The sequence below is a fragment of the Balaenoptera physalus genome, assembly GCF_965194825.1.
Source record: "Balaenoptera physalus genome assembly, chromosome: 11".
In the NCBI taxonomy this organism is placed as follows: domain Eukaryota; kingdom Metazoa; phylum Chordata; class Mammalia; order Artiodactyla; family Balaenopteridae; genus Balaenoptera; species Balaenoptera physalus.
The window spans coordinates 104,149,207-104,173,925 of record NC_138896.1 but is presented as its reverse complement, the minus strand read 5'-3'; the positions used below and the strand labels follow the sequence as shown (position 1 = coordinate 104,173,925).

Genomic DNA, 24,719 nt, shown 5'->3' with positions numbered 1-24,719 from the left:
GGTTAACCTCCACCAGCATCTCTACACACAGTCCTGCTTGGTTCCTGCCTCACCTGCTCCTCTCGAGGATATACCGTTGGGGTCAGAACTCACGGGTTATGGTGGTGGTGCATGCCCGGATGGCCAAGGACCCCCGAGTGTTCCTGCAGGACTGCGGGTGGGAATCCCAAGCACACGCTTTCTTTGGTGTCTCGTGTCTCTACTTAAGGCATCAGGCCCATTTCAAGTTCTACTCCGTAAGATACCAGTTGGTCCTAGTGTGAAAATAAGGCTTCCTATTGCATCCTTGAGTGAAAGCGCCCTCCTGTGAGGTATGACAGGCTTCTCCTGTGGCTCCAGCACCCCCTGATCCAGGCTGGGAAGCCCTGTACCCCGGGTGGAAACTCACTGGATTTGAACATGGTTCACAATTAGTTCCCAGTAAACTGGGAAGTAGCAGGGGGACGGGGGAGAATGACTTATTTTACAGATGAAGAAACTGAGCCTCGGAAAAGTGAAGGGACTTGCCCAGGATCCCACAGCCAGGATTCAGGAGAGCTCGGATTTGAACCCAGATTGCTGTGATTTAGGATCCTGTGTTGGTCTTCCGAGAGAGAGGAGGGAGCGCCCCCTAGTGGGAGGGGAAAGAGCAATGGGCTGGCAGTCAGGAGATCCCAGCCCATCTCTGGGCTCCGTCCACTCTTGCTCTGTGTGTCTCTGGACAAGTTCCTTTCCCTCTCTGAGCTTCAGGTTCCTCACTGGGAAAATGAGATTAACCCTAAATTACCTCCAGCTCTAAAACTCTGTGCAAGGGGAAAGGATTGTGAAGGAAAGAGATGGGGCAGGGGAGGGGGGCACGAGGGAGGAGCTGAGGCTGGGGTGGGGCTCAGTCCCACCTTCCTGCCCCCACCTCTTCCCCCTCACTGTTCTGGGCCTAGGACGGCCAGCTTTCCGCGGCTGCTGGGCGGGGCCAGTCCCTGTGCCAGACCCAGCCGAGCTCAGCAGAGGCCCTTTGTCACCCAACGCTTGCCGGGGCCTTGGCCACCGGTGTTGGGTATCTGGGTGGATTGGGTTCTCTCCTGGCAGCTCCACAGATGCCACACTCCGGCAAGGGTGGCCAGGCGGGCAGGGAGTAGCCGGTGCTCCCTCCTCCTCCTGGGCTCCCCAAGGGACGTGGCAGCCGCTGTCCGTGGTTCCAGACTCTGGGGCCCCAAGGTGAGGGTTCTGTGGACCCCGGCTCATTCTGGGGCCCACAGGGACATCCTGGTGAATATGCATGAGACGGACCCTCTGGCGAGGCCGAGGCACTTGATCAGTGTAGCTGTGGGTTGCGGGTGCAGGCGGGTTGCTTTCTCCCATCCCCACGCCCATGAGACTCGAGTGGGGAGAGCAGTGCGTTTCGGCAGATACAGGAGGCGTGGACAGGGGAGGCATCCACGCTGGGGGGTCTGGGAGCTGTTACTTGGGGGCAGGGGGTTCGGCCCCTGATTGTGTGGGCATGGCATGCGCGTACACAGGGTTGTGAACACTGGTATTTTTGAGGGGAGGAGGTGGGGATGTTAAGATGACGCCTGTAAATGTGACTACGTGTGACAGTGTGCATGGTGGGGAGGGGTGTCCGCCAGCATGTGTGTGAAGGGGGGCCCTGTGTTGGTGAGTGTGTATGGCAGTGGGTGGGCCCTAAAAGTAGGCAGGTGGGGTGTTGCACCCCGAGCGGCATGTCACAGGGTGTGTGTACACCGGGGTTCGTATCGCGAAGTCATTGTGTCCATGGTGGACAGTTAGGGGGTTAGCATGTGTTATGAGGGTGCATCAGGCTATGCCGGGGGGGTGGTGTAGCATGGAGGGCCTAGTGGGTGTCAGTACGTTTGGATTTGCAGTGTGTGCCAGTGCGCGATGGGGTATTGTACGAACATCCACGTCCAGGTATGCGTATGTGCGGTGGGTGTTATTTGGGGTGGGGGGGCGTGTGTGTAGCACCTGCAAGCCGGGCCTTCCTGGGTACCTGTCGCATGCGGCCTCCAGTGCCTGACCCCTGTCACCACCCTCTGCTTGCCCCTGCAGGAGCCACCGCCCCTGACCATGTAGATGCCAGCTCCAGGGAGCAGCATGGGCCCCGCTGAATGGAGACTCCTGGGTCTACAGCCCTGAGCCCCTCCGGCCCCTGGACCTTGCCCCACGCCCGGGGACGCCCCTCAGAGCCCACCGCCGCTGTCGCCAGCCCACCTCGGCTGCCCCCTGGAGTCAGCTGCCAGGAGCCACAGCCGTCCAGTGAGGTTGTGCTGCGGACAGCCACGCGGAGCCATCGCCTGGCCGCCTCCTGTCCAGCACTGACCCTCGGGCCCACCCCGAGCGGGGACTGCGGCAGACATGGGTGACATGACCAACAGTGACTTTTACTCCAAAAACCAAAGAAATGAGTCGAGCCATGGGGGCGAGTTTGGGTGCACGATGGAGGAGCTGCGCTCCCTCATGGAGCTGCGGGGCACCGAGGCCGTGGTCAAGATCAAGGAAACCTACGGGGACACTGACACCATCTGCCGGCGCCTCAAAACCTCACCTGTCGAAGGTAGGTGCACAAGGCTCAAACACGGGGTTTGAATTCGGGACTCAGTCAGACCCTGGGCTCCCTTACCCAGGCCCCAGGAACCCCCTCGTCTGGGCTTGAGCATGGAACCAATGATTCAATTCCAGCTCCCCAGCCCCTGCTGCTGGGCTGGGTCATGTCCGACTCATCCAAATCCAGACTCTGACTGGGGATCCCTAGGTCTCTGGGGCAGCCGTGGAGCTGCTGGGAAGACAGGGCAGGCAGGAAGATGGGCTGTCACGGGAAAGGTGACAGATGCCCTTGTGTGTCTTGCCCTGGAGATGGGCATGGGGCTTTCTTACAACTGCCAAAATGAGCAGGCCTGCGATCTCCAGACAGGGAAGGTTTCAGCTTTCTGGAGGGGACCAAAGCCATGTCATCTGCCACAAGGCGGAGAGGAAAGGCACCAGCCCAGCTTGGGCACCAGAGCTCAGAGTTTGGGTTCCATCCCCACAGTTAGTTACCTTCCCCTCACCGGGAAGTAGAAAAGTTCCCTAAATAAACCCCAAAAGCAGAGGTGTGAGGTACTCTGCCCTGGCACTCCCAGTCCTGCAACTTTGTGCAAAGAAGCTGCACTGAGCCTCAGTTTCTTCCTCTGGAGAATGGGGCCAGTACCTACCTCACAGTGCCTAGTGGAAGGCCGAGCATACAGTAGGTGCTCAATATGTGGCAGCCATCCACCAGGCATAGACCACAGCCTGGGAGGCAGGCAGCATTTGAAGTCTCATCCCCACTGACAGACAAGAAACCTTTGGCTAGAGGTCCCTCCTACTCCATCTCCTAACTCCAGCCCCCATGCCCTGGGCACTGCTGGGCACTAACCCTGAAATGCATTTCCTGCAGAGGCTGCCTGTGGACCTAGCTGCTCAGCCAGGGCCAGACAGTCCATTGCTGTGCCGGCACCCACTGTGCCCTGCGGCGCCAGGGGTCAGCGTCCCTCTTCGTCTGGGGCCCTCTTCTCTTGGGTCAGGAGGAAAAGCTAAGACTGGTCCTTCTTCCCACATTCGCTGCTGTCTCTGATGTTTTGCCCACCTTGCTGAGTCTGGGCAGAAGTTTAGAAACACCTTTTTCTTTTTTGATATTGTTTGGTTTTGTTTTGGCTGGGAGGGTGGAAATAGGGGAAGCGTCGTTTCTTCCCTGCGTGATTCTAGCTCAGGGCTTGAGAACAGCCACGTGTGGCCCTGAGATGGGAGTGGGCTCAGCCTGGGGGGCTCCTGGGCCCCGGCCTCATGTGAACACCAATCTGTGCCATAATGGCCCATGCTCACCTCCACCATCAGTTTGGCACACCTGACCTGCTAGGAGGCAGGGTTGTCCCAATGGTCTTTGCCTTTTGAATGGGACCAGGAGATTCTCTTGAGTCAGGAATTCTTAAGTGTCTCTGGACCCCAGACTCTGTGGAGAACCTGATGGAAGCTATGGCCTCTCCCTGCAGAAAAATAGTCAACTGTGTGCAACAGTGTGGTCCACGCTACCAGCGTGTTTGCAGAGCCCCTCAAAGCCAGGCCCTGGACCCCAGGTTAAGAAATCCGCCCTCCCCTCCCACCTGACAGGCTCGGGGACCTGGGAAATCGAGTGGCTCATGGCCACGCTCCAGCACTGGGGACAACAGGTGTGCACCTGAGGGCAGGAATCCTGTCCTGCTCCTCTCTGAACATCCAGCACCCAGCCTGGCGCCTGGCACAGAGGAGGGTGGATAACTGACCCATAAAACCCTGAGATGTGGCCACTGAGTCCCCAGCCCACAGAGAGCAGCTCTCAGACGGCTGAGCAGCCAGAACAGCAGATAATCCAGACCAAGTGCAGCAAGGACCCCAGGGATCGAGGAGAAATGAGATGGGTGGGCAGTGGAGGTTAGGGAAGGCTACCTGGAGGAGGAGGTGTTTGAACTTGGCTATGGAGGGAAGAGAAAGGAAAGCATGTGATGTGGCACAGAGCGACATTTCTTAGATAGAATTCCCCAGACTGCTGACGTGCTGCAAGAAGTTACATGAAAAGAAAAATAAAGGAGTCTTTGTTTTCTCATCTGTAAATTGGAAACGATAATGACAGCTCTGACTGTTGCTCTGTTGCCTGTCAGCTGTGTGCCTTTGAGGCTTTTGTCTGACCTCTCTGGGCCTTGGTTTTCTAATATTTCATGAGCATCAAGTGAGATCTCTCATGGGAAAGGTCCCTGAGAAGGAGGAAAGCCCATAGTAGGATAAACCAGAGCCCCTGCTGCATTGATCCCCTGAAGGATTTCCCAGGGTGCAGATGGAGCTGAAAGAGGTTTGGAGAAGGACAGAGGAGCGTAATGCTACTCTTGGACTTGGACTTGGACAACTTGGGTTCAAATCCCAGCTGTATCATTTAACAGCTGTGTGATTCTCGGCAAGTTACTCAGCCTCTCTGTGCCTTAGTTTCCTCATCCGAAAAATGGGATAATAATAGTGACTACCTCATAGGGTTGTGGTGAGGCTAAAGTGAAGTAGCTTAGTACCCCGCCTACCAGGCACATGAACAGCACTGTGTGTTAGGATTCAGCCCCAGAGACTAAACATTTCCCCATCAGTAACATGGGTTTTGAATATTGAGTGAGATCAGGCGAAGTTCCCGGCATAGAAGTCCTCAATCAACATCAGCTTTTGTTGTTTCCAATATGATTATCACTACTCTGGAAGAAGCAGTCACGTTCTCCGGAAACGGTGGAATCTGACTCTTCTGGGACACTGGCCAGAGTCCGAGCTGGTGCTACACGTTTTACTAGGCTGTTCTGCATCCTTATCACCCACATTCCTGGAAGCAGGTGGTGTTACCCATTTTACAGATGGGAAGCATGAGGGCTCAAGGTCACCACCATGGCTCACATCAGCGCAGACTTCGAACACAGCTGTGTCAGACACCACAGCCAGGTGTGCCCTCAGCCCCCAGCCACGCGCATGTACCTAGGAACAGTCCTGCGAAGGTGCCCTCTGTCTGCCAAGGGTCTGAGGAGGGTGGAGCCACCAGGGCACTTTTCGTTTTCCCTCTCATGCTCAGCATTTGTCCTGCCCTGTTTAGCCCTCTTCTGACTCAGAGAAATGCTTGGCCTCCAGCCCCAGCCCCCAACTTCAAAGCCCTGTGGTCTGGAGGTGTCCCAGCTCCAACCTGTCCCAGGGTCCCAGGTTGGCCATTCCCGACACCCCCTGCCCTAGTCTGCTGATGTCAGCAGGGAGCAGCCTCTGAGTCACACTCCCGGAAACTGCTCCAGGCCACGCATAACTTAGCCTTCCTGTTCACATCCAGCTAATTTTAGGCAAAAAGATCTCTGCAAGTGATAGAGGGGATCTGAAGCCGTAGAAATCAACTCCCACCCGGGGCACCACCTGCTGCCCACACAGGCCATGAGCTCAGCGCCCATGGTCTGGCAGTGTTGGATATTTCACTGGGCCATTGAGTGCCATTGCTTTCCTCTCCCACTGCTGGTTCTCTTCCATCCTGGTAATGCCCCTCCCTTCGTGCCCTCCAGTGCTCCCTTCTTTTCACACCTGTCCAGCCTAGGACAGTAGAGCCCCTGAGACCCAGGTTTGAATCCTGACTGGCTTAGTCTTCAAGGGACACTAGGAGAGTTCAGTGAATCCTCTCTGAGCCTCAGTTGTCTTATCTGTAAAATGGGCATAATAACACTACCTACCTCACAGGATGATGTGAGAAACAAATCAGGTCATCCACATGAAGGGCTTAGCACTGTGTGGCAGTCCCTAGACACTTACGAAATGATGTTTGTTATCATTGTTATTATTATACCCAAGTATCTCTTTTTAAAAAAAAATCATGCTCTGGCCCCATCCCTGTACAAAAATTAGGCAATTAAATAAGATGGTGCCCAACGAAGGGTCAATGTGCTATCAGAGGAGGCTTCCCAGAGGAGGTGGCTTCGCATTGTCTGGAAAGATGGGTAGTGGGTGTTGGGGTGGCCTGTGAGCCCTGAGGCAGGAGCTGATTGTCATTCTCCACTGTGTCCCAGCACCTGCTGCAGTGCCTGGGACTCAAAAAGCATCAGCAGAATGAAGGAAGGGAGGGAGAAAGAAGAGGTGCGGGTGCTCAGTGCCCCTCTCTGTGTAGTATGGAAGGCTGCAGCCTGGGGACAGGACACAGGATACCCTGCGTCACCCAGAGAACACTTAGCTTCGGTTCCCGGGAGCCCGGAGTGGCAGTGCCCTGAGCCACTCACTCGGCATGCATGGCTCTCGTCCTTCACTCCTGACCCTGCACCACCGGCTGTCAGCAGGGGCAGCTCAAGAGGCCCTGCTGGGCGCTCCCTGCATTGCATATTTCATGGTGGGGGAGAAAGGGGACAAAGAAGACAGGGCAGCCGCAGGGTAAGGTGGGAACCGGATACATCGGAGTGTTGTGAAATGGAACCTCCAGTTAATTTTGTATGAATCCTATGGCCTGCCCAAGTCGGGGAGAGCGAGGGGCTGAGGGAGGACAGGAGAGCAGATCGTGGGAGATGGTACCCCATGTGGCATGAACACGATGATGAACGAGACACCCCTCAGACCTGGCAGGGCCCACATTGCGCAGAGCCACCATTGCGCAGGCACGGGGCAGGGGGGAGGGGCACAAAGGCAGCGAAGGGGGTCTCCTGTTTGTCACTGTGACGCTCTATTTCCCCGTGTGCTCCGTCTCCCCAGGTATCTCTGGAGCCCTGAGAGGTCAACAGGGAAAGTAAGGCAGACACAGCTGTAGCAGTGTCGCAGGCAGGGTGGAGCCGGGGGGCCACTCAGACACAGGGTCCACGCAGGGAATTCATACCTGGCCAGAGATGAGGGAGGACGCCTCCCCCCACCAGCCCCTCCCCACCCCCGTCTTCATGTGAAGCAGCCCAGGATGATGTCAGGTGCGAGGCCTGGAGGAGCAAAGCTCCTCCAAGTATTTAAGAGGCTGAGGTAACCAACCACCTTCTCAAATACATGCAGGGGTGGAGGAGGGCCAGGCGTGAAGCCTGGGGAGGCTTTCCAGCCTTGCCTCTGTCACTAAGTAGGTTCATGACCTCAGGCAAGATATTTAGACTGATAACTTCAGCTTTCTCATCTGTAGAATGGGAATTGTGCTACTTCACTCTCTGCCGTTTGGAGATAGTGAGTTGAAAGTGCTTTGAAGGTTTTCTACCAAACAATCATCATCTTCCAGTATTTACTGAGTATTTCTATCTATTAGGATTCTATTTGATAGAAACCCATCTCAAACTGGCTTATGCAAAAAGGGGATTTTCTGGCTTGTGCAACTGAGAAGTCCAGGGATTGTTCTGGCCTCAGGGCATGGCTGGATCCAGGGCCGCCAGTGCTGAGGAGGGCTTTGTCCATCCCTCTCCTGCTCTCTTCCACCTCCACTGTCCTCTGTATTGGCTTCATTCTCGGGCAGGCCTTCACCCCGTGAGGCCCCCAGCAGACAAAGGCACCTCTTTCTCAGGGTTTCCCCCCTACTGGGTCACCTGGAGCCACTCTTGAACTAATCCCTGTGGCCAGAGGATGGAATAGGCTGATAGGCCAGACCAGGTCATGTGCTCACCCCAGAGGGGTGTGGTCCTACTGTGTGCGGGAGAGGTATGGAGGAAGAGCAGGCATGCTGCATGCCCTTGAGGATGGGGAGAAAGGAGACAATTGAGGAGGCAGGATTCAGGAGCACCAAATCTGGAGTGATCGTAATGACACTGTTAATAATTACACCAGGGAAGCAGGCAGAAGCTGGGTCCGTCCGGGTGGACGGGGGTCTACGACTAGTGTCCCACCAGTGAAGGGGCCAACTCTGTGTCATGGTCAAGTCCTGGCTCCATTCTTATCCAGCTGTGGAACATTGGGCCAGTTATCTAACCTCTCTGTGCCTCAGTTTCCTCATCTGTGCCATGAGATTACGACAGTACCTTTTTCACAGGGTCACTGTGAGGATCAGAGTAACACGTGTCAAGTGCTGAGTGCATGGCACATGGCAGGTGCTGTCTCAGTGTCAGCTGGGGACTCTGGGTGACTTGAAGGGACAGGTTGGGTTTAAATTAGTGGAGAAGAAAGAGGCAGCTTATCAGGGCAGATAATGGGCTTAAGCAACACGTGTGAGTCTATGGGTTTCAAAAAATGAGCGCTGTATTTGATTTGCAATGCTTATATTCCCTCCCCAACCCCCAGCGCCACTGGGAAAAATAAATCCCTTAGAAACACAGCTTTCTGCGAAAGTCCGATGAATCACGTGTAGATGCTTTCCAGAATGCCACCCGCACATCTTTGTGAATCATCAATAAAATAAACCCACGTGTTGATTGATACGTGCTCTCCATCTTCCCAGGCTGGGGCAGCGGCGTCTATGCTGGGCAAACGGTTCTGCAGGCCTGGGGAGAATGCAGAACAGTTAGAGAAAGGGCCTGACCTGCCACTGACAGGGGGCTCCTGGGGGGTTCCAGCAGGACCAGAGGGACCGCACCTTCCTTGACCGATGCTGCTTGGCTTGGCCAGTGCTTCGTCATCAGGCACCCAGAGGGGGCGTGGAGGATATGGGGTGGGGGGAGCATTTCAGGTAGGCCTCTCACTAGGCGGACCCACCATCCAAAAAGTCTGCATCCCAAAGCCACCTAGTGGCTGTAATTGACTGTGAGCAAACTTATCAGGGCCAGGTCCTTCCTTATATGGGCCTCACAGCAGCCCTGTGTGCAAGAAACCAAGGCTTAGGGAGGAAGATGGCCCTGATTTTTACTCTGAAGGCACCTTTGCTTTACAGAATGAATATGCCCTAAATGCTAAGGGCCTACTGTGTGCTCAGAAAAGAGAAGGAGTGGGAAGAGCAATGACTTGAGTTCCAGCTCTACCCTTGGGGCCCTTGAGCAAGTCACTCCATCCCTCTGAGCCTCAGTTTCCCCATCTGTAAATGGTATGATAAGAATGCCCACCTTCCAGAACCAATGGATACAGGTGTTCAAGATTGTCCCAGTTTTTCCCCTGTTTCTGTCGTACTGAGCGGAGATGTAAGCTGACGCACATTCACGCATTGAACAAATGTGTGTTGTGCACCTGCTATGCACAGGCTTGGGCCACATTGTTCCTCTGGATTCCGTATGCTCCTCAGGCAGTATCTGTGTGACGTGGCTGAACATGGGACAGGTGGGAGGCCGGGACGGGGCAGCCTTCCAGGACATCCCCTCTTGGTCCAGGACGGAGGAGCCCCTTCCTGACCCCCTTCTGCTCCAGAGCTCCCTAAAGATTCCCTGGAAAGGGGGGTGCAGAGCTGGGTTGTAAATCCCCCAGCCCTGAAGACTCTTTCCAGTCTAGCTGTGCTAGGGCTGCCAGCTGTGACCCCAGTTCCAGCTGTGATACCAGGTACAGCTGTGATACATGGTTCAGCTGTGACCCCAGTTCCAGCTGTGATACCAGGTACAGCTGTGACACACGGTCCAGCTGTGACCCCGGTTCCAGCTGTGATACCAGGTACAGCTGTGATACACGGTCCAGCTGTGACCCCGGTTCCAGCTGTGATTCCAGGTACAGCTGTGATACACGGTTCAGCTGTGACCCCAGTTCCAGCTGTGATTCCAGGTACAGCTGTGATACACGGTTCAGCTGTGACCCCAGTTCCAGCTGTGATTCCAGGTACAGCTGTGATACACGGTTCAGCTGTGACCCCAGTTCCAGCTGTGATTCCAGGTACAGCTGTGACACACGGTTCAGCTGTGACCCCAGTTCCAGCTGTGATACCAGGTACAGCTGTGAACACAGTTCAGCTGTGACCCCAGACACTCATTAACACGTACTGAGTGCTCACAGAAGGCCAGCTCTTCTGCTGAGGCTTCGCGGCATCACCTCATTTAATCCACACAAACCCCTGTGAAACAGAAACTGTTTGTATCCCAGCTTTCCGATGAGGAAATCAGGGCTCAGGGCACCACCGCTAACAAGGGACCCAGCCAGGACTGGTACCCAGACAGGCTGGCTGCCGAACGTGCCCTGAATCTACTGCCTCCTGTTGACAAGAGTAACTCTACAGCAAGGGGGAGTGAGCTTCCGGGCAAAGGAGGGAGCAGTCTCTGCCCTACTGGAGACAGAGTCAGGAGAGACTTCCTCTGAGCCAGGTGTCAAAGGGCGGGGAGCAGTTGAGCACACAGCGATGGGGAAGAGAGCACGTTCTTAATGAGAGGAGCACCTGAGCAAAGGCCCTGGGGTTGGAGCCGGGACATGCGTGGGGAGAAGTGAGGGATTCATCGTGCCTGGAGCCTAGGATGTATCCCAAAGGACAGAGGACTCCAGCCCACGGACTATGGATTGATTTTTGTAGGCTGGGTTTTAGCTGGTATGTTCATGCAGTGTGTGCAGACTGTCAGCCTGGTGATTGTGTTTCTGTTTGTCTATGCTGTGCTGTCCGCGTGAGTGTGAAATGGGCCGTGAGCTCCATGAGGGCGAGGCGTGAGTACAGCTCTGCTTCAGGGGCTGAGGAGCCGAAGACCTCGCTGAAGGCAGAGAGACTGAGGTTTGGGTGAGGTGGTTCTGATACTAGGTTCCCTGGGGTTCCATGGAGGTGCCCCAGGGGACAGGGAGATGCTGAGTGGGGGCCTCTGGCCTTTCTGCCCCACCATGTAACAGAGCAGCTCCTTTTTTTTAGTTTTGTTTTGCATGGTAAAGCATCTGGTGAGATTTTTTTTTTAAAACAAAGAATTTTTTAAAAAGAAAAGAAAAAAATTTGAAAACCTCTGGTACTAGAGATAGCTACTGAACTGTAGTGTCTAAAAGCCTGGGTTGGAGCTCAGGTTCTATAAATTCTCAGTGCCTCGGTTTTTGCATCTGTAAAATGGAGTGGGTAATATCCAGCCCCCAGGGTCCATACTGGTCTCTGGATTAAATGAGAAAACACTCAGAGAGCCTGGCCCACAGTGGGGCCTCGGGAGGTTCATCTTGCAGCCACTCCACCCTAACCACGTTCTGGCCTCGTGCGTGGCCCACCCACCTGTGTTAGAGGACACACGGGGCTGGAAAGCCTCGAGTGGGGACCAACCTGACTCTGCCCCCTGTTGACTGAGACATCTCCAAGCCCCACCGCCAATGAAGAGGGCAGGTCTGGGAGTCTCGGGGGCTCCTCCAGGTCCTCAGGAACCACCGCCCCCCCAAGAGCAGTACAGACATCAGACTGGCCAAAGGGTGACTAACTCAGAGCCAGCCCCCAGATCCCTCTTCCCTTGAAAGACTATAACTTCATATCCTTGGGGTGTAGCTGAGGCCCCACCCCAGCCCTGGCCGGGGCAGTGCCCTCAGCCCCTTGCCCCAAGCCCCCGCCCAGCTTGCCTACCAGGCGGCTTCAGAGTCCTGCCCACACGGGCTTCCAAAGACCCATGGGGGGGTTCCCATGCAATAGGTCTGCCCTGGACACCAGTCTCTGGTTACTTCACCTCCCTGAGTCTCAGTTTCCTCATCTGTCAAGTGGGCTGAGGGGGGAGAGAGGCTGCTCGGTAACCACAGGCTACACCGTGTCTGGCGTTAGGGCGACCTCAGTTGTCCACCCAGCCCAGGTCCCACAAAGTGCAAGAGAGCTGAGGCCGCCTGTCCCTGCAGGCCTGCCTGTCACACGAGAGGCCCCCACAGGGCAGGTGAGTTACTTATACAGGCCCCCCCCCCTCCCCACAGCGATTATCTTACTCCTCCTGGCACAATCCCGGCCCTGCTGTGGTTTCAGACGCACAGTTATTTATAGTCAGTGGAAATTAGGGCCTCTGCAGATGGTTCCCTCGTACCCACCTGCCAGTGTCAGCCTCCACCCCAAAGGGAGGCCCCCTAGAAATTTCTATGGCCCCAGCAAATGACCCCAGGGACCGTTTCTGAGCAGAGAAGACTCAGAGGCTCTTTCTACAGGATAACTTTGGAGAAGATGCCAGAGAGTTGAGAAGCAGAAGTGAGCCCTTCCCATGGGAGGATCTGGGAGGGCTGCATGGAGGAGGCCGTATTTGAGCAAGATGCTGAGAGATAGGCAGGGTTTGCAGTGGAGAAGGACACTCCACGTAGAGGGAAACGTGTAGACAAAGGCACAGAGGCAAAGAAGGTTATGTAAAAGGAAGAGCCGATCATTCTGTTTGGTTATGGCTTGAAGGAGGGAACCACAGCAGTAGTGGTAATAATTAAGAGTAACTGAGCATTGTAGATGCTCCAGACACTGTTCTAAGAGTTTTACGCACATCATCACCTCATTTGATCCTCCTGACAACCCTATGGAGTAGGCACTAGTAGTATCCCCATTTTTACAAATAAAGAACCTGAGGCACAGAGAAATTAAATCACTTGCCCGTGGTCACACAGCTAATGAGTGGAATTCCAGAGTCCATACTAGGACTCCAAATGTTAAGGCACAAAGTTTGGGCTTAAATTAAGAGGCAGGAGGGAGGCCTTGAAGGTTCTTGAGCAGAGGAGCAGTGCGGCTAGGACAATTGATCTGGCAACCGTGAGTATGGGTTGGATGGGGAGATACCCCAGGAAATAAAGCCGGTGAGGAGGGAAGGACAGGCATCCAAAAGAGAGGGCTGGACCCAGCCGGGGATGGTGATGAAGAGGAGGGCACACCATACAGCAGAACATAGCCTGTGATAGACGGTCAAGGGCGAGAGTGTCATGCAGACTCGGTTTCCAAGACAGCAGCTGGCCGCTTGTGGTGGAGACGGGCCAGCAAGGAGAGGAGCAAGGCTGGGGTGAAATGAGAGGTCTCTGCTGGGCACTGTGCATCCTCAGGGCCCGGGGGATAGGAAGGCAGGCCCGGAGGCAGAACATCTAGATGACAAAGACACCTACAGAGAAGTCCTGTCTCTGCTAACAAGTCCCAAACCTGCATGGGGGGAGGGCAGAGATCTGGGCCTGTGCTGTTCACTGCTGTATACTAGTGCCTGGAACAGTGCCCGGCAGAGAGTACAGTCAATAGACGTGCAGGAATGAATTCACCTGGGGTGCTCATCAAGCACAGGTCCTTGGGGAACACCAGCTGCTAAGGGAGCAGGCAACCAGCAAAGCAGGAGAAGTCAGAGAGGTAGAAGCAGAGTGTCACCTGCAGGTAGGGTGTGATCAGGGTGTCTGACACTGGATAGGCAGTCAGTTAGTAAGGGTTGCCAGGAGGGGTCCAAGGAGGATAATGAAGGAGTAATAGCCCCAGGGACAGGCTGCTGCATGAGATCTTGGGAAACCTCTGCTGGACAAAATACAGTAAGTCCCCTACATACGAACATTCAAGTTGCAAACTTTCAAAGATGTGAACGTGCCCCTGTATGCCAGCTGTTGTACTGTACTACTGTAATTTTCAAGGTACGGTACTGTAAGATTAAAAACTTTTTCTTTATTTTTTTTGTTTGTTTTTTATGTATTATTTGTGTGAAAAGTGTTATAAACCTATTACAGTACAGTACTATATAGCCAACTGTGTTAGTTGGGTACCTAGGCTAACTTTGTTGGACTTACAAACAAATTGGACTTACGAATGCTCTCTCGGAATAGAACTTGTTCGTATGTAGGGGACTTACTGTAGCAGAATAGAACGTTCCCTGGGGCTGCCCCTACACTCACCAGCTCAGTCGGGTCAAGGCAGATGGGACAATAGCCTGAGGGACTCGCAAACCCATGGGACCACAGGTCTGGAGTGGCTCTCAGGGAACATCTCAGCCAGCAATCCCGGGGTGCACTGAGGGCCAGGAGGGAAGGGACCTGCCCAGGTGTACCGTGGGTGAGGTCCTGACCCAGGGCCGGGGCCCCCGAGTCGTCCCTGCACATGGTGAAGGGGGCAGACGTCCCTCTTCCCTGCCCCCATTGCAGCCTCCTCACCTCCCCGCAAAACCTCAGCTCTCATTCATCCCTGCCCTGCTGCTGTATACATTTCCAGGGGCCACCATAACGAAGGACCACAAACTGAGTGGCTTAAACAACAGAAACGTATTGTCTCACCATTCTGAAGGCTGGAAGTCTGAGATCGAGGTTTCGGCAGGGCTGGTTCCTTCTGAGGGCTGTGAGGGAAGGGTCTGTCCCAGGCTTCTCTTCTTACCTTGTAGGTGATCGTCCTCTCCTTGTGTCTTCACATCGTCTTCCCTCTGTGTGTGTCTGTCTCTGACTGCAAATTTCCTCTACGTAAGGACACCAGCCATACTGGAGTAGGGCTCACCCTCAAGACCTCATCTTAACTTAGCAACTACTCACCTCTGCAGTGACTCTATATGGTCACATTCTGAGGTTCTGCGGCTTAGGACTTCAGCATATGGACTGGGGCGGGGGGCATAATCCACCCAGAACATTCTCCCTGAGACAATCACTTCTATGCTTGGAGCCACGGTTTCTCTCCTGTAAAGTGGGGATGTACAGGGGGACAGATGAGGACTGTGGTGAGGGCAGACGAGCTCCCTTCCATGTGAACACGTATGTCTCCGAGAGCCCATCACACAGTGGGCATTAGGAAGCAGCGATACATCCTAAGCGTTCAGCAGCAGGCGTCCTGGGTCTGATCCCAGCTGTGCCGCTTACTTACCAGCTGTGTTGTGCGAAGCAAATGACTTGACCTCTCAGAACCTGTCTACTCATCTGTGAAACAGTACTTGCTTGTGATCCGTTGTAGGGAACAAATGAGCTGCTGTGAGTAAGAACACACAGTTCAGTGCAGGAAGCCTGCAGGGAACGGAAACTGCCATTATTGTTATTACTGTTATCACTATCATCATCATTATTTACATATTATAGGTTCAAGACGCTGAGGCCCAGAGAGGGAAAGATCTTGCCCAAGCTCAACAGCCGTCTGGCACAAAACCAAATGAGAACTCAGGTCTCCTGACCCGCAGTCCCAGCTTTTTTTAACCACATCCCTGTGTGATATTTTTTTAAAGTAATTCCTGAATGCCTAACATTAGGAAAGCAATTAAGCCGCCTTCAGCTTCTCCATGTGCCTGATGGAACAATGTGGGAAATTGTTGTTACAGAGAACAAGAAGCAGTGTGGATGAGGCTCGTGATATAGTGCAGTGTGAAAAAAGCAGGGTGTAGCATGGTACATGGCAACAACTCCATAGAAACAGATGCAGGGAAAAAAGGCTGAAAAGAAACATCCAGAAAGTGCCGGTGTTGTGGTTACGGGTGAGATTAGGGGTGATGGTTTTTCTCTCAGCTTCTCCTTCTGCACTGCTGGGGATGTTCTAAGGTGGGTCAGCTAAGGCATGCTGGTTGTAAGCAACAGAAGACATCTGGGCAGCATACTGCAGATCTGAGGGCAGAACAGGTCCCCCTGTGTCAGAGCAGAGGCTGGAAAACCGAGGGAAATTGGGACGTGCAGGGATGGGTGGCAGGACTGACAGAACAAATGCGTCCTTGGGGAATGTGGGCGGGGGTGGGGGGGGGGTGGAATCTGCTCCAGCTGTCTTGGGTCCTTGTATTGCTCAAGATTCCAGGCAGCGCTGTGCTGGCAGACGTTTAACATGCAGCCCTCTGGGTTGGGAGGGTGTCCTCGTGTGTAGTGTGTGCTAATTTCTATGGTGGCTGCCCTGGGAGACAAGCATTTTCAGCCTCCCATCTCATAATAAAGAAACTGAGACTCAGAGAGGGCTCGCGTGGGGTCACACAGTGAGTGGGTGACAGTTGGGACTTGTCCTTGGGTCTCCTCACTTTCCCAGTCCTGTGCCCCTTGCCCCACCTCTTTCCTTGCTGGGATGTGTTTGGAGGAATCACAGTGTCAGAAAAAGAGCTCCCTAGTCTGTTAGAAGCTGGAGCTGTGAGCTGGGAGAGAGCCAAGTCCCAAGAAACCACTGAGTATTCATTGAGAAAAAGTGGTCACCAAACTGTTCCCATCCCAGAGAAGGAGGCATGTGGGGAAATCCTGGGCAAGCCCCACTGAAGGAAAAAATATATATATATATCCCTGCAGAGGCAAACTGTAGAGTGCAGAGGGTAGCTTTGTAAATTACCACATTTTGGCTCAACTCCTAAAGGGCCCAAGTGTTTTCCTTCCACTTGATAGAGGCAGCTATAGGATATCTGGTGAGTGGGCAGGCACCATCCTAGACTTTTGTATCTTAAGCTTCCTGAGGACAAGGGCAGTCTCATTTGCCTCTGAAACCTCAGCACCTAGCAGGGATTCTGCATAAATGAAAATATGAGTGATGGTGACATGTGTAAGCATGCTAAGGGCTCCCTAGTCCACCTGCCCCCAACCAGAACCCTCAGCCCAGCTCAGCTTGAGCATCACGGAGATACCAGAAAATCTAACCCTGGCCAAAGCTGCCAGCAATGTCTCCACCACCTCCCGGTACATGCACCAGGCCAGCTTCCCTGCATTCCCACTGTTTCCTTACCTGAAAAGGTATGTCCTTTTCATCCCCACCTAGAGGTCAGGTCCCGGGGGGAGGGTGCCAGCCGGGAGAGGCTGTGATCTAACAGAGATGCATGTCCTGCTGCCCCCTTGCCAGCCTCAAGGATGCATGAGCTGGCATGAAGCTGCCAGCATCCTCTTGAAGTCCTGGGAGATCTAATTACCCAGACAAGGGGAAGTGTTGAGTGAGTGAACGCTGGGGTTTGGAATAATCCGTTTTCTGACTGCTGCAGTTAATGTGAGGCCAGGCTGCAAAAGTGTCCCTGTGATGTTCTGACAATGGGCTTCCGGGACAGCTGGCTGTTTGATCTGGAACTGCCAGCTTTTCTGTCTCCCCCAAAGGTTTCCTAAATTGTCCTAACAATTACCATCTCGGGGAGCCAGCCGTGTTTCTGGCTTTGGCACAGTAACAAAGAAAGTACAGCCACGATGTGGGAGGCTGATGGAGACCAGCCTTGGGGCTGCAGTGAGTTCCAGCCCCGAGGTTTCATTCCGAGCACTGGAGGATGGTGGGGATTGGGGAACGTGCCTTTTATGTATGGCATCTCTTTTCAATATTGTTACCATTTTAGAGATGAGGAAACTGAGGTACCGTGTGCCAAGGTCATTTGCCAACAGGTTGCAGAGGTGACATCCGAACCCAGGCCCACCTGGCCCAAGTCCCCACTCTTCAGTGTGTTCTAGACGCCCTCAGATCTTAGATGTTTTTTTCCTATCTGCGGGTATTGCAATTTCAGAGCCTCTTGGGACACGTCCTGCCAGCTCTGTCCTGAAGTTTTGTCCCTGAAAAGTGCCAGGGATGATGATTTCATGCTAGCGTGTTTCTCAGTTAATGGATATTTTTACCTTCTGCTGTAAATATCTAAGAAAGAATTGCCTCCAGTCGATGCTGGACCAAGTAGTACGGAGTTGGAAGGTGTCAGCAGAAAAACCTAGAGTGGAACAAAAGGCTAGAAGTTCCCAAGCACCTATTAAGCTCCAGGCATCAGAAAGCTCTTTCATTTGTTCATTCATTCATTCATTCATTCAGTAGATGTTTCTTGAACACTTACTATGTGCTGGACATAGTTCTAGGCCCTGGGGATAGATACAGCAGCGAATGAACCCAAAAATGTTACTGGCCTTGTGGAGCTTGTGTTTGAGTGTGGGTGGCAAGAAAAAAAGCCAAGTAAATGGAAAAATAATTGAGATCATCCATTGTAATAAGGGCTCTGGAGGAAAGAAGCAAGAGCCTGGGGAGTAATAACAGAGAGATGTCTGAGATCCTGGGATCGGGAGGCAGAGAGGACCTGGAGAACGAAAGGAAGGCTGCCCTGTGGAATGAGGGGAAGTGTGGACAGAGGCTTGGAGTGGGGGCCTTAGGGCAAGCCAGCGAGGGCTGGACAACCACAGGAGCTGCAGGAAGGCTGTGGGGTTTCCTCTCAAGTGGGGCAGCTGCCGGAGAGCTGAGAACAGGAGAGGGACATGATAACGTTATCTCGTTCATTCTTGCCAGGCCCTACAAAGCAGGTACCAAATCCGCACTCCAGAAGGTGAGGAGAGACCAAGGCACTGAGTGGATATGGCTCAGCCAGGGAGGAGGTGGTGACAGGGCCACTTTTTAAACCAGACCTGAGTGAGGGTCTCTGCATCGCCCAGCCAGTGAGGGGTCAGCATGGCCAGAAACCCAGCTCTGGTCTCCTAGCACAATGCCCTGTCCCCAAAGGTCTTGCTGCTTTGTTCTGTTCCTTTTGGTTTTGTTGCTGGGCCACGGGCTGAACAGAACTCAATGGAGTGTGATTTGAGGGTTCATCGGAAACATTTTGTTTCCCTGTATAATTACAGGCGGAGGCAGAGATGTGTGTTGCTGGTTGCTAGGCAACCAGGTGTGACCCAGTGAGTGGTGGGGGCAATGATTCTTCCCAGACGGCAGTGGCAGGTCCACCCACCCTCCCCTCTCCATAACTCCTCAAGATCCAGACCCTCCCAGCCGGGCAGGAGAACCCCAGGGACTCATGATGAGGGGGACAAAATGCAAAGTAAGTGCTAACAGGAGAGGGTGACAACTCCAAACAAACATGAGATGAGTTCAGGCCCACAGGAAAAATAAAGAGAAGGACCTATGTAGTGAAAGCCCTTTATGACCATAATAGTGGCCCACACTTTTACCTTGTGCCAAATACTGTTCTAAGCACATTAACAAACAATAACTCAGTGTATCTTCACAGCAAGCCTATGAGGCAGTTACTATCAAAATCCCCATTTTAAAGATGGGAAAACTGAAGCACCTGGGGGTTAACATACCCATCCTGTAAGTGGCAGAGGCAGGCAGTCCGGCCCCAAGCCCAGTACCAAAGCAAATGGGTGGATGGCCTGTCTGAGAGATCAGATTGGGGGTCAGCGAGGAGAAATAGAACACATGAGAGATTTACTCAAAAACTGAAGTTGAATCAGTTCAGCTCGTATTGGGACCCTACTGTGTGCTGGATAGTTTGCCTTATACAGAAATGAGGTAAAGATCTGGAGCTGGTGGAAAGGGAGTGGTGGCAAATAGACCCAAGCAGGCCATCGAAATATTTACCAGGGTGTGGTGGGTACTATGAGAGAAGAGAAAGATGCTGGGAGAGGGTGGCATTGAGGCAGACCCCAGAGGAAAGGAGACAGACCCAGGCCTGGAAAAGGAACCAAAGGTAGAAGGAGAGGCATTTCAGGTGGCACTTTATCACCTGGAATTAGAATGAATTTTTTAGGTGTCTGTCCCCACCCCAGACTGCGAGCTCCTCAAAGCAGGAATAACATGGGCATTAAGGGAACTAATAACCTGGGCGGGGTTGTGAATTTCACATACCTTGCTTGGACTGGACTTATCTACCACAGGAAAACAGGACTGCATCAGCACCTGCAGGATTTGAAGCTGCAGGGAAAGTATTTATTTTTGTGTCCTTAGGAGACAATACATATATGACATTTTGGATGCAGTGATGGAATGTTTAATTAATAAATATGTGAACAAAGAAGAAAGGGGAATAAAAGAATGAATAATCCCACTACTGGGCATATACCCTGAGAAAACCATAATTCAAAAAGAGTCATGTACCACAATGTTCATTGCAGCTCAATTTACAATAGCCAGGACATGGAAGCAACCTACGTGTCCATCGACAGGTGAATGGATAAAGAAGATGTGGCACATATATACAATGGAATATTACTCAGCCATAAAAAAATGAAATTGAGTTATTTGTAGTGAGGTGGATGGACCTAAAGACTGTCATACAGAGTGAAGTAAGTCAGAAAGAGAAAAACAAATACTGTAGGCTAACACATATATATGGAAACTAAAAAAAAAAAAAATGGTTATGAAGAACGTAGGGGCAGGACAGGAATAAAGACACAGATGTAGAGAATGGACTTGAGGACACGGGGAGGGGGAAGGGTAAGCTGAGACAAAGTGAGAGAGTGGCATGGACATATATACACTACCAAATGTTAAATAGATAGCTAGTGGGAAGCAGCTGCATAGCACAGGGAAATCAGCCCGGTGCTTTGTGACCATCTAGAGAGATGGGATAAAGAGGGTGGGAGGGAGACACAAGAGGGAGGGGATATGGGGATATATGTATACGTATAGCTGATTCACTTTGTTGTACAGCAGAAACTAACACACCATTGTAAAGCAATTATACTCCAATAAAGATGTTAAAAAAAAAAGTGAATGAATGAATGAGAGAGAGAGATTAGTCTTAACTGTTCAACAGGGGATGTTAGACACTACTTGTTGAACATTTAGAGCCATTGCGACTTCCAGAGTGGGGAAATAAATGTCTAATGGACACTTAAGGGGGATCAGAGCAGCATTCACTGTGGGTCAGAGGGTGGTGGTTCTGGGAGGGAGATCCGCCAAGGAGCCATTGCAGAAAGGGCCAAATGAGAGACGCTAGGGTCCCGAACTCAGGTGATGACCTCAAGAGTGAACAAGAAAGGTCAAACCCAAGAAGTCCCAGGGAGGCTGGTCGGTATGGTCTGAAGGAGGGATAGATTTGAAGGAAACAAAGAGCTTGGTCTTAGACCTCCTGAATTGGAGATGTAAATAAAACAACCAGGTGGGGCTACCTTGTGGGCCCCTTAACATCTTGGCCCAGGGATTGAAAGAGAAAGAGGACAAGATGAGAGACACCGTGAATACCTGAAACACAAGCCCCCACATCCTGAACCCACATCTGTGGCAGACATCACTAATCAATCTCCATGCTCAGACTCCTCAAATTCAACTCCAGGTAACCCCTGGTAATCAATCACAGTTGACTTGCAAGATGAAACTTATTTGTGGCCCCTGTCCTAGGGGTGGCAAGGGGAGCCTTCAGATTGGACCACTCTCTGAAAGCCAGAACAGAAGAAGAAAGGGGCTGATGAAGGAGCAGAGGTGAGAACAGGGAGGCCTCGAAGTTAAGATCAGGTATAAACCACCTGAGGTCCAGATCAGAACCATGAATTTTCCGTCTGTAAGAAAGACTTTAAAGGCTTACAGAGTTTAAACACTTAAACTCCTTTTTTTTTTTAACATCTTTATAGGAATATAATTGTTTTACAATGGTGTGTTAGTTTCTGCTGTATAACAAAGTGAATCAGCTATGTATATATATACGTATATCCCCATATCCCCTCCCTCTTGCATCTCCCTCCCACTCTCCCTATCCCACTCCTCTAGGTGGTCACAAAGCACCGAGCTGATCTCCCTGTGCTAGGTGGCTGCTTCCCACTAGCTATCTGTTTTACATTTGGTAGTGTATATATATGTCCATGCCACTCTCTCACTTGATCCCAGCTTACCCTTCCCCCTCCCCATGTCCTCAAGTCCATTCTCTACATCTGTGTCTTTATTCCTGTCCTGCCCCTACGTTCTTCAGAACCTTTTTTTTTTTTTTTTAGTTTCCATATATATGTGTTAGCTACAGTATTTGTTTTTCTCTTTCCAACTTACTCCACTGTGTATGACAATCTTTAGGTCCATCCACCTCACTACAAATAACTCAATTTCGTTTTTTTATGGCTGAGTAATATTCCATTGTATATATGTGCCACATCTTCTTTATCCATTCACCTGTCAGTGGACACGTAGGTTGCTTCCATGTCCTGGCTATTGTAAATTGAGCTGCAATGAACACTGTGGTACACGACTCTTTTTGAATTATGGTTTTCTCAGGGTATATGCCCAGTAGTGGGATTGCTGGGTTGTGTGGTAGTTCTATCTTTATAAACACGTAAACTCTTTAAGAGTTTTTTTTTTAAGGAACCCTTTTTTTTTATTATTCTTTTTTATCCACTCTGTATATCTTTTTTTTTTTAATCAGTCATCAATTTTATACATATCAGTGTATACATGTCAATCCCAATCGCCCAATTCAGCACACCACCATCCCCACCCCACCGCGGTTTTCCCCCCTTGGTGTCCATACGTTTGTTCTCTACATCTGTGTCTCAACTTCTGCCCTGCAAACCGGTTCATCTGTACCATTTTTCTAGGTTCCACATACATGCGTTAATATATGATATTTGTTTTTCTCTTTCTGACTTACTTCACTCTGTATGACAGTCTCTAGATCCATCCACATCTCAAGAAATGACTCAATTTCGTTCCTTTTTATGGCTGAGTAATATTCCATTGTATATATGTACCACAACTTCTTTATCCATTCGTCTGTCGATGGGCGTTTAGGTTGCTTCCATGACCTGGCTATTGTAAATAGTGCTGCAGTGAACATTGGGGTGCATGTGTCTTTTTGAATTATGGTTTTCTCTGGGTATATGCCCAGTAGTGGGATTACTGGGTCATATGGTAGTTCTATTTTTAGTTCTTTAAGGAACCTCCATATTGTTCTCCATAGTGGCTGTATCAATTTACATTCCCACCAACAGTGCAAGAGGGTTCCCTTTTCTCCACACCCTCTCCAGCATTTGTTGTTTGTAGATTTTCTGATGATGCCCATTCTAACTGGTATGAGGTGATACCTCACTGTAGTTTTGATTTGCATTTCTCTAATAATTAGTGATGTTGAGCATCTTTTCATGTGCTTCTTGGCCATCTGTATGTCTTCTTTGGAGAAATGTCTATTTAGGTCTTCCGCCCATTTTTAGATTGGGTTGTTTGTTTCTTTAATATTGAGCTGAATGAGCTGTTTATATATTTTGGAGATTAATCCTTTGTCCGTTGATTCGTTTGCAAATATTTTCTCCCATTCTGAGGGTTGTGTTTTCGTCTTGTTTATGGTTTAAGGAACGCTTTTTTAAGCAAAATCACTCAGCTATTATTATTCATTCATTCCAATTAGTGGAAAAGCATCCATTCTTATGAAGAATAATATTCTGAGGGTACAGTTTGATAACTTTCCTGAGAAGCCTAACTATTCTCAACAGACTTCAGTTTTATTGTTTGGTGAAGACTCTAGGGAGCGTGCTTCTCTCCTACTGTGGGCTCTGTGGCCTGCCCGCCATTCATGCCACGCCTGTTTCATGAGCACTTACTATGTGCTGGGCTCTATTCGAAGTAACAGGACAGTCTCCACCATGGAGCTTACAGCCTGGAAAACTAAGGCAAGAGCTGGCCTCAGAGCCATCTATGGCTTCACGGGTGACTGGCCCCGGCGACCCTTCCTCCTTCACAGCCAGCTTAACAGCTAGAAAAAAGAGAGAGTGTTCTGTCACCTTCCAGTTATCAAGAAAGCATCATAGTCGACCTGCCAGCATCCCTGCCCCCAACCTGGCAGGAGCAGGGGCATGGCTCGTCAGCAGAGTAACCGTCCCTCCACCCCCAGAGGAGGGTGGACTCACCTCCCAGCAGGACCAGCACCGCGGGGCGGGCCGGGGACCCGTGGGCCCTCAAACCTCACAAGAACCAGGTTCCTAAAAGCAGGCACACAGAACTTCTCTAGCGCTCAGAGTTAGCAAAACTACAGAAACAGCTTGCTAAAGGAGGCGCACTGTCCCAAAGCAACGCACTTCTAAATAAAACACTTCAGAGAGAATGTGGCAGGTTTCTAGAGAGAGACAGCACTGGGTTTTGCCGCTAATCAGGAGATGGATGTGGTGACGACCATGTCTGCTCCAGCTGGAGTCCCTGAGTGTGTTTTCCCGGCGGTCACCGTGCTCTTGGTGTTAGCGTGAGGCTGGGTCCATGAAGCATCTTTATCAAGCCCACTGCTGCACCCGCCGCCATGCCAGGCCCCTGAGTGAGGGGACGGGAAGTGCCCTTCCCCTGAAATGAAAGCGGTGCTGACACTTCTCTGTTGCACGGGGGGCAGCGACAGAGGTGGCCTTTGTCAAGTTACTGGAGAGACACACAAAACATTTAAACTACAAAAGAACGCCCAGCAGTGTGCAGCGAAGCATCAACATCAGTGATAGATTCCTGGCGCAAACGCTTAGCTGGTCCCGAAAGAGCCTGTGTCACAGAGCACAGCCTACATCGTAGAACAGCAGGGGAATGGGGTCTTGCCATCTCGAGACCTGGTTTCTAGTCCTGGTTATGCTGCTAATGGCTTCATGCGCTCGAACAAGTCACTTCACCTCCCCAAGCCTCAGTTTCCTCCTCCATGGAGTGTGCAAAGGCTATTGGCTTCTGTAGTTGAAGTCCTTTAACCTGTACATGTAGGGAATAATTCTCAATGCACACACTATACTAAGCACTCTATGCCAGGCATTGCCTCACATAACCCTCTCATCAGCCCTCTGGGATCTGCAGGATCTCCCCTTTTTATAGACCAAGAGGCCCAGAGAAGGTGAGTGACTTGTCGCAGGTCACACAGCTGTGGAAAGTGGTACAGCCGGAGCCATGGTTAGTTGTTGGAGGCTGTGACCACACAGTTCTAAGC

At 51.7% G+C, this 24,719-nt stretch overlaps 1 protein-coding gene across 10 annotated transcripts in view; it reads left to right on the top strand.

Moving 5' to 3' along the window:
* The window catches only part of ATP2B2 (ATPase plasma membrane Ca2+ transporting 2), a 354,644-nt gene that overhangs the window by 238,894 nt on the left and 91,031 nt on the right, over positions 1 to 24,719 (top strand). For all 10 annotated transcript variants that reach the window (XM_082415648.1, XM_082415644.1, XM_082415652.1 and 7 more), the window contains one exon: positions 2,044 to 2,548. In XM_082415648.1, coding sequence (XP_082271774.1) covers positions 2,350 to 2,548 — 199 coding nt within the window. In that variant the 5' untranslated portion in view covers positions 2,044 to 2,349. The remainder of the gene's footprint in view (positions 1 to 2,043; positions 2,549 to 24,719) is intronic.